General features: G+C 44.9%; 1 protein-coding gene across 1 annotated transcript in view; it reads right to left on the reverse strand.

The window, feature by feature from the left end:
• Positions 1-15,646, reverse strand: part of TFDP2 (transcription factor Dp-2) — a 54,595-nt gene that overhangs the window by 15,711 nt on the left and 23,238 nt on the right. Inside the window, 3 exon segments of the mRNA XM_030216183.1 lie at positions 1,329-1,495; positions 3,626-3,777; positions 14,777-14,845. Coding sequence (XP_030072043.1) covers positions 1,329-1,495; positions 3,626-3,777; positions 14,777-14,845 — 388 coding nt within the window.

The raw sequence follows: 15,646 nt of genomic DNA on the forward strand, positions 1-15,646 counted from the left end.
AAACCATTGGTAACACATTACGACATAACGGATTGCAATCCTGCAGTGCCCGCAAGGTCCCCCTGCTCCGGAAGGCACATGTGACGGCCCGTCTGAAGTTTGCCAGTGAACACCTGGATGATGCCGAGAGTGATTGGGAGAAGGTGCTGTGGTCAGATGAGACAAAAATTGAGCTCTTTGGCATGAACTCAACTCGCCGTGTTTGGAGGAAGAGAAATGCTGCCTATGACCCAAAGAACACCGTCCCCACTGTCAAGCATGGAGGTGGAAATGTTATGTTTTGGGGGTGTTTCTCTGCTAAGGGCACAGGACTACTTCACCGCATCAATGGGAGAATGGATGGGGCCATGTACCGTACAATTCTGAGTGACAACCTCCTTCCCTCCGCCAGGGCCTTAAAAATGGGTCGTGGCTGGGTCTTCCAGCACGACAATGACCCAAAACATACAGCCAAGGCAACAAAGGAGTGGCTCAGGAAGAAGCACATTAGGGTCATGGAGTGGCCTAGCCAGTCACCAGACCTTAATCCCATTGAAAACTTATGGAGGGAGCTGAAGCTGCGAGTTGCCAAGCGACAGCCCAGAACTCGTAATGATTTAGAGATGATCTGCAAAGAGGAGTGGACCAAAATTCCTCCTGACATGTGTGCAAACCTCATCATCAACTACAGAAGACGTCTGACCGCTGTGCTTGCCAACAAGGGTTTTGCCACCAAGTATTAGGTCTTGTTTGCCAGAGGGATTAAATACTTATTTCCCTCTGCAGAATGCAAATAAATTCATATACTTTCCACAATGTGATTTTCCGGATTTAATTTGTGATGTGCTATCTCTCACTGTTACCAATAACCTACCCTTCAATTATGGGCTGCTCATGTCTTTGTCAGTGGGCAAACTTACAAAATCAGCAAGGGATCAAATACTTATTTCCCCCACTGTATGTTGGCTTCATTAAGAAAGACAGCTTTTTAGTCTTCTCATATAAATGCCCCATTATAAAATCAGGCCCAGAATGTCAGCTGATAGGTTGGAACAGTTTTTCACTGTGCTGGAAGCTCAACTGGGGAGGAAAGTGAGCAAGGCTACATACAATTCATTGACTGACTGACTGTCCTGAATTCCTTCATTTCTCCACCCACAAGTTTGTCCTTCTCAGAAATTCATCAATCACAACATGTACACAGTGAAACCACAGCAGACAAAAAGGTTTCAAATTACTTTAAAAAAAAATTCAATCTCTGCTCTAGCAGTTTATTTTCATGAGACCAGCATGAAGTTAAGTAAATTAGAAGGGAACAGAAATCTTCAAAAGACGGATGTTTCCTTTACCTGTAATGTAGCCTTCTAAAGCTTTTGGCACCAATGATTTTGCAAGCCTCAAGTCTTCAGGGGAGCATTTTCCCGACTCCAGGCCAAAGGACATTCCCATTCGCTTCAGGACCTCAATATCATCATGAATTTCAAAAGCATTGTCAAAATTGAACAGGTATTCGAATCTGTAAGTGAAATATAGATAGAGGGAAAGACATGAAGGGAACTGTACAGAATTACTTGGTTGTCACTGCGGGAATTCTTGTCATTGCTTCAGAACTGGTTATGCGTACAGGGGGTAATTCTGCAAAGAGCTGCCTAGTTTTACATGACAAGAATGCACATACATTCAAATATTCTAAGTCAATTACATGCATACTGTACGTGAATACACATAGATAAGCAATTTCTGGCTAAGCCGTGTTCTGTAAGTTTTAACCTACATATGAAAGTACATATTTTGCAGACAGGTGTTCACATGTGACAGTGGAGTAGCTAGCTTGGTCACTAGCCGGGGCTGAGCACCCTCCTCCTTCCAGGTGCGTCATGTCACCCTCTACCCGCCACCCACTGCCTCCCTCCCTCCAAGCAGTAAAGGGGTACACTGAGAAGTCATGCGGCTATTGGCTCAGCCGGCCCCCTGCCCCAGAACAGGAAGGTGACATCAGGAGGGGCAGGAGACTGGCAGAGCCAACAGTCGCACAACTGCTCAGTGCACCCAGGGCGGACCGCACCCATCGCTCCACCCTTGGTAAGCCACTGCACGGGCGGAGTTTGGGCAGAGCACAGGAGGGATGGATAATTACATGCACAGGTTATAAAATCTACGCACAGTCTTTTGCAATTTAGGTGTAAACATTTACACCAGTTCTAAGGCTAGTTTAAGTGTTTGTGCCTGAAATAGATTCGTGTTTTTGGCTACTTAGGCTACTATTCTCGGAAGAAAGCTAGGCACCTACTTCTCTTTACAGAATAGGCTTCACATAAGCACTTTCCTAGTGCCTAAATCTAGGAGCCCTCTTAGAGAATTACCCTCAAAGGACAGGAATTCCATAAATGGTGCCAAAAATTGATTCTGGAAAAAAGGGTGTTCCAAGATAAGCACTCTTTATAGAATAGCACTCTGAGCCGATTCTCAGGCCTAAAGTTGAGCGCCAGTGTTTATACCAGCTGAAACCTGGTGCAAATGCCTGTGCTCAACTCAGTCTAGGAACTATAGTAAAATGAAAAATTAATAAAAAAAAAACAAAAAGATAAAATTTTAAGAAAACCAGATGATAAGAGAGTGGTGGCTCAAAATCATAAAACAGCCCAACAGCTTCGTTAGACTAAAGCCTTCTAAACCAAAACAATTAGCAGTAGACAAAATACGCCTCATTATAAGGTTTATGTGCTCAACCCATGGCATTTCAGAATGTAAACGGCGCTATTCTATAAAATCGTGTGCAAATTTTCAGAAAGCCCCTTTTGAGTCACACGCGCTCGGGGTTGTAGAAAAACAAAAGCAGATGCACATGCAAATCAAAATTAGTGCTAATTAAGTACAATTATTGATTGTCAATACTCATTAATTCATACTTGTGCATGTAACTAAATTAGTTAATGAGCTATCACTGGATTTGCACTGAAATTTCAGCACCATATATAGAATCCAGGGGAAAGTGTCTTTTCTTTGCCTTCCCTTGGATTACCATAGAGAGCTGTCAGGAAATCAGCGCATGGATTCCTTACTTCTGGCTTTTTTTTTTTAACTAAACCTACTACACAAGTATGTATAAACTTCAAAAACACAGCAAGATCAACTGCCTCAGGACTTCTTTGCATTTTGCTTAGTTCAACTCTTCGACACCAAATTCAAGACAAAAGATTTCTGGTTGTCAAGTCAACACTGGTGACTTAGAATTGATGGCACCCGAGTGAAAAACATTTTTCATAAATCATTGGACACTATCTCTTCCAGAGAGTACTGGTTGTGCAATCTTCCTATCAGTAGACAGCACTGGCAAAAGAGAAGCAACATTGGGCCAGGGAATTCCTTTACTGTGCCTTGAAGAAAATATCTACAGCGAGTGGAAACTGGGTTTGCTGTTGTGCGATTCCCTGATCATACATGATCACAAAGTGTTCCTAGAAAGTTCTACAGATGTTCCTAACACTGTCGCATACACTGCAGGTTACGTGACCCATATGTGCTTTGATTTTTCCTGACAAGCCGACTAAATGAATTAGAGCAAGCTACAACGAAAGCTTTAAAGCCTACTAAAAAGAATAGATTAATGCAACCTAGTGTTTGATATTTGTTTCCCATCACTCACTTGTCACTTGAGATACTACAGTCTATAACAGTTCTCTTGCTGGTGTTCACAATGATGAAAGGAAGCTTGATTGTAGAATTCAGGGCAGGAGCTCCTTGATTCTGTTGTTCATTTTGTTGATTTCTCTGTACAAGGTTTTTAAAAGCTATTTGCTGCAGGTAGTAAGAGAGAAGGAATATTAAACCACTGCTGATCAGAGATTCAGAAGAAATCTAGACCACTATCTTGTAAGAATGAGGTCATGGGTTCACTCAGTCAAGTTAATCCTATTAACAAAGAAGTACAATTCGCATCAAAAACTTTATTCTTGGGGTATAGAGGCAGAAACCAATACACGTATTTATTTTTTAAGACTCATAGGGGCCCTTTTACTAAGCCGCGCCAAGTGCCTACGCACGCCCAATGTGTGGCAATTCCGAGTTACTGCCCGGCTGCCGTGTGGCCTGTGCGGTAATTTTATTTTACGTGTGTAGACCACTACTGCCCGGTTACCGTGTGAGACCTTACCACTAGGTCAATGGCTGGCGGTAAGGTCTCAGACACAAAATGGACGTGTGGCAATTTTCATTTTGCCGCACGTCCACATTCGGCAAAAATTTTAAAAAGGCATTTTCTAAAGGTGCGCTGAAAAATGATTCTGTACGCGCCCAAAACACACGTCTACACTATCGCAGGCCATTTTGCAGAGCACCTTAGTAAAAGGGCCCCCTCCTTACCTTCTAAAAATTTTTCTGTCATCAGAGAATGTCTTGAATGCTTTTGGAACTGCCATTTTTTTTCTCTTGTTTCAAATTTATCTGATATACTACCTATTAGAGAATTATCTAGGCAATTTGCATAAAACCCAAATGGTTAACCCTTTCTGGAGGCCATCTCAAAAAAATGATTTATTATTTAAAAAATTATTTCACATTATTGCGAATGTTCTAGGTGGACTGCAATTCTTCACATACATAATACAATAAAAACAGAGCTAAAACAAACATTCATATACAAGGCCTCTCACACAACAATTCACCATCACAATACCTCGACCTCTTATAATTAACCTCCATCAAAGTACTGTCACATCTCCCTGCTTATACTAAAAAAAATTCCATCAAAATCCTTCATACATACATACACACACACATGTAAATAAGGACAAGGAAAGAGACAAGATTTAAGATTTTTAAAAATGAAAATAAAATTAAAACAGTTGAGAAATACAATATATGTAACAGAAAAAGATGAGAGACAGAAGGATGAAAAGTAAAAAACAGAATAAAATGAACAGGTAATTCAGCTTCACATTCTACTACCTATCTAACGCGGCTAAACAGGGCCCCTGGAAGCTTAGGGGTTGATACTCAGCTGGCAGTGCTCAGCGTTTTCTTGACTGCTGCCAGCATTATGCCCAGAAATTCAATGCCAGGCCATGACCAGGATCTGGCACTTAATTTCTAGGTTTACAGAGCCAGCTAAGCCATAGCCAATTAAGCCCCCCCCCCTTTTACAAAGCCACAAAAGCAGCTGCCAGTGCAGTAATGCTGACACAGCCCATTCACTTTTGAATGGGCTGTGTCGGCATTGCTGTGTGGCAGCCGTTAGCACAGCTTTGTAAAAGGGGAGGTAAGTGTGATAAATGGCTCACCAGTTGACTGTGGTCATGGTCCTATTTATGCAGTTACCTTGGCCACATTTTTTTTTTTTGGTAACTATTTAGGATTAATGACATCACAATAGGCACAACAAGTAAGGCAGTGTACTTACTCTTCATCGTCTCCATTATACCACAATACAAATGTTTTTTAATTATGTATGTTTTGTTCAGGGGCATAGCTACGTGGGGCCCCCGTGGATTTGGCCCTGGACCCCCCTGCCGATGACCCTCTCGACCCCCCCCCCCCCCCCCGCCACCAACCCGCCGTCGCCTACCTTTGCTGGCGGGGGGCCCCAACCCCCGCCAGCCGAGGTCCTCTTCTTCCTTCGTTCTGTTTCTGAGTCTGACGTCCTGCAGATCGCAAGGCTTCGTTCTGTTTCTGTGAATCTGACGTCCTGCACAACGTCAGACTCAGAAATAGAACGAAGGAAGAAGAGGACCTCAGCTGGCGGGGGGGCGGGGGGGGGGGCTTGTTACATTTGTACCCCGCGCTTTCCCACTCATGGCAGGCTCAATGCGGCTTACATGGGGCAATGGAGGGTTAAGTGACTTGCCCAGAGTCACAAGGAGCTGCCTGTGCCTAAAGTGGGAATCGAACTCAGTTCCTCAGTTCCCCAGGACTAAAGTCCACCACCCTAATCACTTGGCCACTCCTCCACTACAAAAGGTAGGTGACGCCAGCAAAGGTAGGCGACGGCGGGTTGGCAGAGGGAAGGGGAGTCGAGAGGGTCGTTGGTGGTGGGGGGGGGTCAAAGTTGGTGGTGGCGGCGGCAGCAATGGCGGGGGGGGGGGCTAAAATGTGGTCCTTCACCTCAGGCTCTGGACCCCCCCTCCCGCCGAAGTTTAGCAACACTCCTGGTTTTGTTGTGAACCAGTTAGTTTAAGCGGGGTTATACATTTTTTTAAAGAAATAAATGCTGAATATTGGCACTTAACCAGCCAAGTGCTGACTCTGCCCCCGGAATGCCCCTAAAATAGCTGGTTTTGATTTAAGCACCAATCGGTCATTTTCAGTGGCACTAAGCGATTAAGTGGCGCTGAAAATGCCTGGCTAGCCCCAAATGAGCGATTTAACCAGCTGGGAGCCGTTTCTGTCCAGTTAAATCACTTTGAATATCGACTCCCCTAGACACTAATCTGAATTTTTACCTTTGTAAACCTTCATTTTACAGCTGAAATTCCAGTTTCCATTTCCAATGCTACTAAAGCAAATGGGATAAAATTCCCCTCCTTCCTCCTGCCAAGGAATGAGCAGTCTAAGGATACCTCTCTCTGTTCATATAGTGGAGACCACAGTTATCCTCCTATATAATCTCCGGTTTAGGGGCCCTTTTACCCTTAACGCACAGTTAGCACGTGCAAACAAGCTACCACAAAAAATGTAAAAGTGCTTTGCGGTACTATGCCCGTTTAAACAAACTAACCCATGTGTTACTGATGTTTTAAAAATATTTTTGGAATGGGGCGTGTCATAGGTATAGAATGTAGGTGTGGGAATTTTAACCAGCTAGTGTGTTATACTTAACAAAATGTATCTCTCCTTTTGATTTCTCTTTGAAAAAAACCTGACAGTATCTCAGTTCTGTGTAAGGTTACATTGGCTCCCGGTGGAAGCGAGATTCCAGTTTAAGTTATCATGCTTTCTTTATAGTGTTACTAGTAAAAAAAAAAAGGCCCGTTTCTCAAAAAAATGAAACGGGTGCTAGCAAGGCTATCTTGTAATGGTGATTATGTTTTTAAGGTTCTTGTCGAAGCGATTTCTCCTCTCTCCCCTGCCCTCCCCTCCAATCCCCTCCGTATCCCGTGATTCTGACCTCCCCTCCATTTCCAGCGATCCTCCTCTGCCCTGCCGTCCCCTCCGTGTCCCGCGATTCTGGCTTCCCCTCCATTTCCAGCAATCCTCCTCTGCCCTGCCGTCCCCTCCGTATCCTGTGATTCTGGCCTCCCCTCCATGTCCAGCGATTCTCCTCTGCCCTGCCCTCCCCTCCCCTCCGTATCCCAGAATTCTGGCCTCCTCTCCATGTCCAGCAATTCTCTTCTGCCCTGCCCTCCCCTTGGTGTCCTGCGATTCTGGCGTCCCCTCCATGTCTAATGATTCTCCTCTGCCCTGCCCTCCCCTCCCCTCCGTATCCCAGAATTCTGGCCTCCTCTCCATGTCCAGCAATTCTCTTCTGCCCTGCCCTCCCCTTGGTGTCCTGCGATTCTGGCGTCCCCTCCATGTCTAATGATTCTCCTCTGCCCTGCCCTCCCCTCCCCTCTGTATCCCAGAATTCTGGCCTCTTCTCCATGTCCAGCTATTCTCCTCTGCCCTGCCCTCCCCTCCGTGTCCCGCGATTCTGGCCTGGCCTCCCCTCCCATCCCATCCAAGTCCATCGATTCTCCTCTGCCCTGGTCTCCCCTCCATGTCCAGTGATTCTCCTCTGCCCTGCCCTCCCATCCGTGTTCCGCGATTCTCTCCTCTCCTCCCATCCATGTCGATTTTCCTCTGTCCTGCCCTGCCCTCGATGTCCCTCGATTCTGTCCTACCCTCCATGTACAGCGTTCCGTTGCCTTCACTTGTCTTACTTGCGTTCGTAACATCCTGACGTCAGCTCGCCTCCAGCGTTCCCTTCCCTCTCACTGTTCCACCTTCTGATGTCATTTTGTCTTTACACGAGGACGGGACACTGAGAGGAAATGGAACGCTGGAGGCTTGCTGACGTCAGGATGTTACAAACCCAGGCAGACAGCCAGCCATGAACATTGACGATACAAATTATTATATTAGAAGATATGGTTCAGTACCATTTTATTTCTATGATCATTATAAGATAGCAAGAGAGATTTAAAAACTGTAGAAAAGGAAATCATAATTTTTTCTCTTTTCTATCTGCGAAAGGTATTAAAAGGTTAAAAATACTCGATTTCCCAGGAAAGTTTGGCTACAATCAGAGCCTCACGCTCATATTTAGAGTTTCAACAAAATATTACAATGTTTCTTTTTAAGAAATAGGTTTTGAATTCTGCATAATTTTATTATTTTGGTAGAGGATTTATGTATATTTGTTGTTAAAAGCGATGTAATTTCTGAATATGACAGTTTTTTAAATGTAATGTTAGCTGCTGTGATCTTTAAGGGATGAGTGGGTTATAAATTCTACTATTATTTTATTATGAAATAGCTAACGTGGACTTGTACTACACACTAATGACATTAGCACATGACCTGCAATAATATATATTTTAAAAATCCCTCAAAGTGCTGCATTAAATCTGAGCTTAGCGTGTGGTAAAATCCCACATTAACTCACATTAAGCCCAGATTCTAACAAGTTTAGTATAAGGGCCCCTTAGTTTTGAACGTTAAAAATAAAGAAATCGGACTCTGCTTTTAAAATATTTTTGCAAGCAATGTAATGTAAGAAAGAAATATTTATAAAGAGATAAGAAATCCTTATAAAGTGGTTACAGAGCATGGATAACTCCTGATAAGTCTGTTTCATCGGTAAACATGATGTCAGCTTCAAAGAGACAATCAATGAGATCATCCTTTAGGAACAGATGTGCTTTATAAGAAAAGTATTATTTTAATAAGAGGCTATGAAGGAATGAAGTATTATTTGCACAGTCGTCTCATGATGAGGTCATGGTTGTTGCTGAATGTGGCATTAAAGTATAATGCAAGGAAGCACCTCGGAAATTAGAGGGTTTTATCTCATTCTACTATGGGGAACTTTCTTTAGACATGAGGTAATTGTATACTGACTGGCGGTATTTCAAGTAAAGATGTAGCACTCTCTCCCAAACACTGAATAAAGATCACTCAGATATTCGTTTTTAAAAGCACAAAACCACCAAGCATCATTGGTGCTCCTTTTAAAAATGTAGTTAATCTCGCAGGTGTTCTAAACACTTGTCTCATATTGCTGGAATGCCAATATTTTTTTAAATCACTTACACTACATTGTATCAATGAGAATCCAATGTCAATTAAGGTAGTTAAAATACCATAATACACTAAGGGGTCCTTTTACTAAGGCGCGCCGAAAAATAGCCTGCGCTTGTGTAGGTGCGTATTTTGGACATGCACAGGTCCATTTTTCAGCGCGTCTGCAAAAAAAGGCCTTTTTTGTGTCGCCGAAAATGGATGTGCAGCAAAATTTAAAACAGTGCGCGTCCATTCTCGACATGAGACCTTACCGCCACCCACTGACTTAGCGGTAAGGTTTCACGCATTAACCGGGTGGTTATTGTCAGCACACACACACACTGACAATGACTGCCAGGTAAGCACCACACAGTAGAAAATTTCTACCACATCTTTTGGATGCGTGTCAAAAATGGAATTACCACCCGGGGCACGCCGTAACCGGGCGGTAGTTTCAATTTGATACGCGTTGTACACGCATAGACGCCTATATGCCTTAATAAAAGAGCCCCTCAGTTCACTATTTGACCTGGAGGGGCATAATGGAACGCGAACGCCCATCTCCATGGGCGCCTATCTCCGAGGACGGGTACTTGAAGGTGCGGGACAGAGCATATTTTCGAAAAAGATGGGCGTCCATCTTTTGTTTCGATAATATGGTTTGTGCCGGGGAAATGCATCGCATTTGGGTGGATTTGAACTGGGCGGTATCAGTTTTCAGCGATAATGGAAACCGAAGGCGCCAGCTCAAAAACGAACAAATCCAAGGCATTTGGTCGTTGGGAGGGGCCAGGATTCGTAGTGCACTGGTCCCCCTCACATGCCAGGACACCAACCGGGCACCCTAGGGGGCACTTGTAACAATTAAAAAAAAATTAACATACCTCCCAAGTCCATAGCTCCCTTACCTTGGGTGCTGAGCCCCCCAAATCCCCCCCAAAACCCACAACTCTACACCATTACCATAGCACTTATGGCTGAAGGGGGGCACCTAGATGTGGGTACAGTGGGTTTTGGGGGCAGTTTGGAGGGCTCCCATTTAGCAGCACAAGGGGGGATGGGCCTGGGTTCACCTGCCTGAAGTCCACTGCACCCACTAACAACTGCTCCAGGGACCTGCATACTGCTGTCAGGGAGATGGGTATGACATTTGAGGCTGGCATACAGGCTGGAAAAAAAGTTTTTAAAGTTCTTTTTTTTTTTGGTGGGAGGGGGTTAGTGACCACTGGGGGAGTCAGGGGAGGTCATCCCCGATTCCCTCCGGTGGTCATCTGGGCAATTGGGGCACTTTTTGGGGACTTGTTCGGGGAAAAAAAGGGTCCAAAAAAGTGACCCAAATTCTCGCTTCTGGCGGCCTTCTTTTTTCTATTATCGGCCGATAAACATACCCCAGTCCCGCCTTCACCACGCCTCCAACAAGCCCCCGTCAACTTTGTTCGTTCCCACGACAGACTGCAGTTGAAGGCGCCCAAAATCGGCTTTCGATTATACCGATTTGGGCACCCATGAGAAAAAGGCGCCCAGCTCCCGATTTGGGTCGAAATATGGGCGTCTTTCTCTTTTGAAAATAAGCTGGAAAGTAACTCATTCTGTAAGTAGAAGTCGTAGAGATTGTCCAATATCTCAGCACATACAGAAAAGAAAATAGACCACACTTACGAATTTTATCGCATACTAACTTTTTCTAAATGCAAACCAATATTCTTAAAGTAATCTGGAGACCTAGAAAAACTGCAGAGATCCAGAATGAACAGAATTTTAAAACTCTGATCTATTTTTCTTTTTACCCGAGGTATAAACACTTCAATTACTTTTTTGCAAACTGCAGCCCATGTTTTATTTTTAGCTGAGAAGGCTTAAGTATAAGAGCCCATTCAGCTCCAGGTTTATCTGACTGAAAGAAACAAAGTGCACGATTGTGTTTCTTAAACTCTGCTTCCAAACCAGCTACAGAAAATTTTAAAAAATGCTTTGCTCAGTCCCATCACCCCTGGCTTTTAACTTCCTTGATCTTACAGGTGTGTGGGAGACTTATTGGTGCATGTTCCAAATAAGTCTGTCATTCTGCGCTCCACCTACAGAAAGATACCAAGGGGGGTCTTTTTACTTAGGCGCACTGGCGTTTTTAGTGCACGCTAAAAATAGGTGCGCGCTAAATACTAAAGACACCCAGTATTCCTATGGGCGTCTTTAGCATTTAGCACGTGCCTACTTTTAAAGCGCGCTAAAAACGCCAGCACGCCTAGATAAAACACCCCACTAGTTTCCAATTCATCATCAAAGAGAGAGATTTTTAAGTTTCTTGAGGCAGATTTTGTATATCTAACTTGACGTAACATAGTAACATAGTAGATGACGGCAGAAAAAGACCTGCACGGTCCATCTAGTCTGCCCACGATAAACTCATATGTGTATATCTTACCTTGATTTGTACCTGTCTTTTTCAGGGCACAGACTGTATAAGTCTGTCCAGCAGTATTTCCCGCCTCCCAACCACCCGCCTCCCATCACTGGCTCCGGCACAGACCCCGTATAAGTCTGCCCTCCCCATCCTAGCCTCTCAACCATCAACCCCTCTTCCCCCCGCCACCCAATTTCAGCTAAGCTTCTGTGGATCCATTCCTTCTGCACAGGATTCCTTTATGCCTATCCCACGCATGTTTGAATTCCGTTACCGTTTTCATCTCCACCACCTCCCGCGGGAGGGCATTCCAAGCGTTCACCACCCTCTCTGTGAAGAAATACTTCCTGACATCTTTCCTGAGTCTGCCCCCCTTCAATCTCATTTCAAGTCCTCTGGTTCTACCGCCTTCCCATCTCCGGAAAAGATTCGTTTGCGGATTAATACCTTTCAAATATTTGAACGTCTGTATCATATCACCCCTGTTCCTCCTTTCCTCCAGAGTATACATGTTCAGGTCAGCAAGTCTCTCTGCATACGTCTTAGAACGCAACTCCCATACCATCCTCGTAGCTTTTCTTTGCACCGCTTCCATTTTTTTAACATCCTTCGCAAGGTACGGCCTCCAAAACTGAACACAATACTCCAGGTGGGGCCTCACCAACGTCTTAAACAGGGGCATTAAAATCTCCTTTCTTCTGCTGGTCACACCTCTCTCTATACAGCCTAGCAACCTTCTCGCTACGGCCACCGCCTTGTCGCACTGTTTCATCACCTTCAGGTCCTCAGATACTATCACCCCAAGATCCCTCTCCCTGTCCGTGTCTATCAGGCTCTCCCCACCTAACACATACGCCTCCCTTGGATTTCTACTCCCTAAGTGCATCACTTTGCATTTCTTCGCATTGAATTTTAATTGCCAAACGTTAGACCATTCTTCCAGCTTCTTCAGATCTTTTTTCATGTTTTCCACTCCCTCCGGGGTGTCCACTCTGTTGCAAATCTTGGTGTCATCCGCAAAAAGGCAAACTTTACCTTCTAACCCTTCGGCAATGTCACTCACAAATATATTGAACAGAATGGGCCCCAGCACCGATCCCTGAGGCACTCCACTACTCACCTTTCCCTCCTCCGAGCGAACTCCATTTACCACCACCCTCTGGCATCTGCCCGTCAACCAGTTCCTAATCCAGTTCACCACTTCGGGTCCTATCTTCAGCCCTTCTAGTTTATTCAAGAGCCTCCTGTGGGGAACCATGTCAAAAGCCTTGCTGAAATCTAAGTAGATGACGTCCATAGCACGTCCTTGATTTAATTATCCTGTCACCCAGTCAAAGAATTCAATGAGATTCGTTTGGCACGATTTCCCTCTGGTGAAACCATGTTGTCTCGGATCTTGCAACTTATTGGCTTCCAGGAAATTCACTATCCTTTCCTTCAGCATGGTTTCCATTACTTTTCCAATAACCGAAGTGAGGCTTACCGGCCTGTAGTTTCCAGCTTCTTCCCTATCACCACTTTTGTGAAGAGGGACCACCTCCGCCGTTCTCCAATCCCTCGGAACCTCTCCCGTCTCCAAGGATTTATTAAACAAATCTTTAAGAGGACCCGCCAGAACCTCTCTGAGCTCCCTCAGTATTCTGGGGTGGATCCTGTCCGGCCCATGGCTTTGTCCACCTTTAGCTTTCCAAGTTGTTCATACACACTCTCTTCCGTGAACGGTGCTCTATCCACCTCATTCTCAGGTGTACTTTTGTCAGTCCCTCTCGGTCCTTCCCCAGGATTTTCTTCAGTAAAAACAGAACAAAAGTATCTATTTAGCAAATTGGCTTTTTCGTCATCATTTTCTACATAGCGTGTCACTGTATCTTTTAGTCTCACAATCCCCTTTTTAGTCTTTCTCCTTTCACTAATATACCTGAAGAAGTTTTTGTCTCCCCTCCGTCTGAAAGCTATCCACCTGGTATGTAGGTAAATAGACAAAAATGGTAATAGGGATGGGAGGACTTCCCTATGAGGAAAGGCTAAGACGGTTAGGGCTCTTCAGCTTGGAGAAGAGGCGGCTGAAGGGTGATATGATAGAAGTCTACAAGATAATGCGTGGAATGGAGTAGACAGACGTGAAGCGTTTGTTTACACTTTCTAACAATAATAGAGCCAGGGGACATAAGATGAAGCTAGAATGTGGTAGATTTAAAACAAATAGGAGAATGTTTTTCTTTACTCAGCGCGTAGTTAGGCTCTGGAACTCGTTACCAGAGAATGTGGTGACAGCAGTTGGCCTTGCTGAGTTTAAAGGGGGTTTGGACAGATTCCTGAAGGAAAAGTCCATTGAACATTATTAATTTAAATTATTCGTTTGTTATTGGGTTTTTGCCGGGTTCTTGAGGCCTGGATTGGCCACTGTCGGAGACAGGATGCTGGGCTTGATGGACCCTTGGTCTTTTCCCAGTATGGCGGTGCTTATGTTCTTATGTAGAGTGCAGAACAAATTGCAACAACTTATTTACTTTTTACCTGCATTTGGAGGGCACACTCCTGGGGGTGGGAACAGAAACACATTTCACATAGCACACACTCTTTTTTGTTTCAAAACAAAAATATATGAGCACAATTATAGAATATACTCAGTGGCGTTCCTAGGGGGGCTGACACCCGGGGCGGATCGCCGATGTGCCCCGCCCCCCCCCTCCGGTGCAGCCCCCCCCCCCCGGGTGCACGCCACTGGGAGGGGGGGTGCCGCGCGCCTGCCGGCTCTTCGTTTTCATGCTCCCTCTGCCCCGGAACAGGAAGTAACCTGTTCCGGGGCAAAGGGAGCATGAAAACGAAGAGCCGACAGGCGTGCGGCACGCCCCCCCCCAGCGGCGTGCACCCAGGGCGGACCGCCCCCACCTTGGTACGCCACTGAATATACTTGCTCCATGCCTAGCTTAGGCGCCAGTATTTATTCAAAGATTTACTTGGCGTAAATGGACGCAGTTAGAGTTAGTTGCATGCATGGCCACTAGGCGTATTCTATAACGCACATCTAACTCTAGGTGTGGTTTACAGAATACGCTTAGGCAGAACTATTTTCGGCACCGATTTTTCAGGTGCCATATATAGAATCTAGTCCATTATGGCACATCTTAATAACTATCCCTTGTATTTTTCTTATCAAAATGAAGTCTTGACTAATGCTAAGAATGGAAACCCATTCACCTGCAATAGTAATTCTTGGAGTTGAGCCCTCTTCTGTTTTATTCGTTCCATTCGTCTCTGCTTCTCCATCTTAAAAGAAACAAAAACACAAAAAAATTGTAAATAAGCATGTGTTTACTTCACAAATGTAAGATTTTATACATCTTCTTCTTCTTCAATGACCAACCACACTTGGCATCAGGCCTGTCTATCTGGGAACAAAGTAACTCTCCGAAAGATTAATGGAACAAGACCAAATTTGGCCTGGGGAAAAAGCAATGAAAAGATACAGCAAGTTTGAAAGCCAGGGTTCCAGAAAAATAAAGCACCCTAAAAACTGTCCACTGCATTTCTAAGGGAGAAGCTGTTCCAGCTTTTGAAGCGTAGGAATTTTCTGGCCAAAATTCAAAGCAAGTTAACTGACTGGAAACGGCTGGAGACTGTTTAACTCACTAGTATGCGGCTATCCAGTCATTTTCTGTAGTTAGTGGTGCATTCCGGAGGAGTTTCAGGGGTGGAGTCTCATAAGCACCTTACCTATTCCTCCCCCCCTCCCCACCCACCTTCCTTGAGGTATCCACATCTCCTTTTTCCTTCTCTACTCCTTCCAGGATGGCACAATGTGGTGGGAGATACCAGTGCAGTAGTCAGCAGCTCTCAACAAGAATCAGCTCAGCTGGTATAGGGCCGTGAGCATCCATATGTGCTCAGAGTCTGCCATGTCCTTCCTTCTCCGAATGTCCTGTTTTAGAGGAGTGGGATCAGGTATGGATCCCTGCATGGGGCTTACTGGGCCCAGGCCCAGGGATCCAAAGGTCTAGGGGTGGGGGGCTCTTCTCATGATCAAGTGAGCCTTGTGTAGCAACCTACCCATACAGTCTGGTGGTTGTG

The sequence above is a fragment of the Microcaecilia unicolor genome, chromosome 10, assembly GCF_901765095.1.
Source record: "Microcaecilia unicolor chromosome 10, aMicUni1.1, whole genome shotgun sequence".
Lineage (NCBI taxonomy): Eukaryota > Metazoa > Chordata > Amphibia > Gymnophiona > Siphonopidae > Microcaecilia > Microcaecilia unicolor.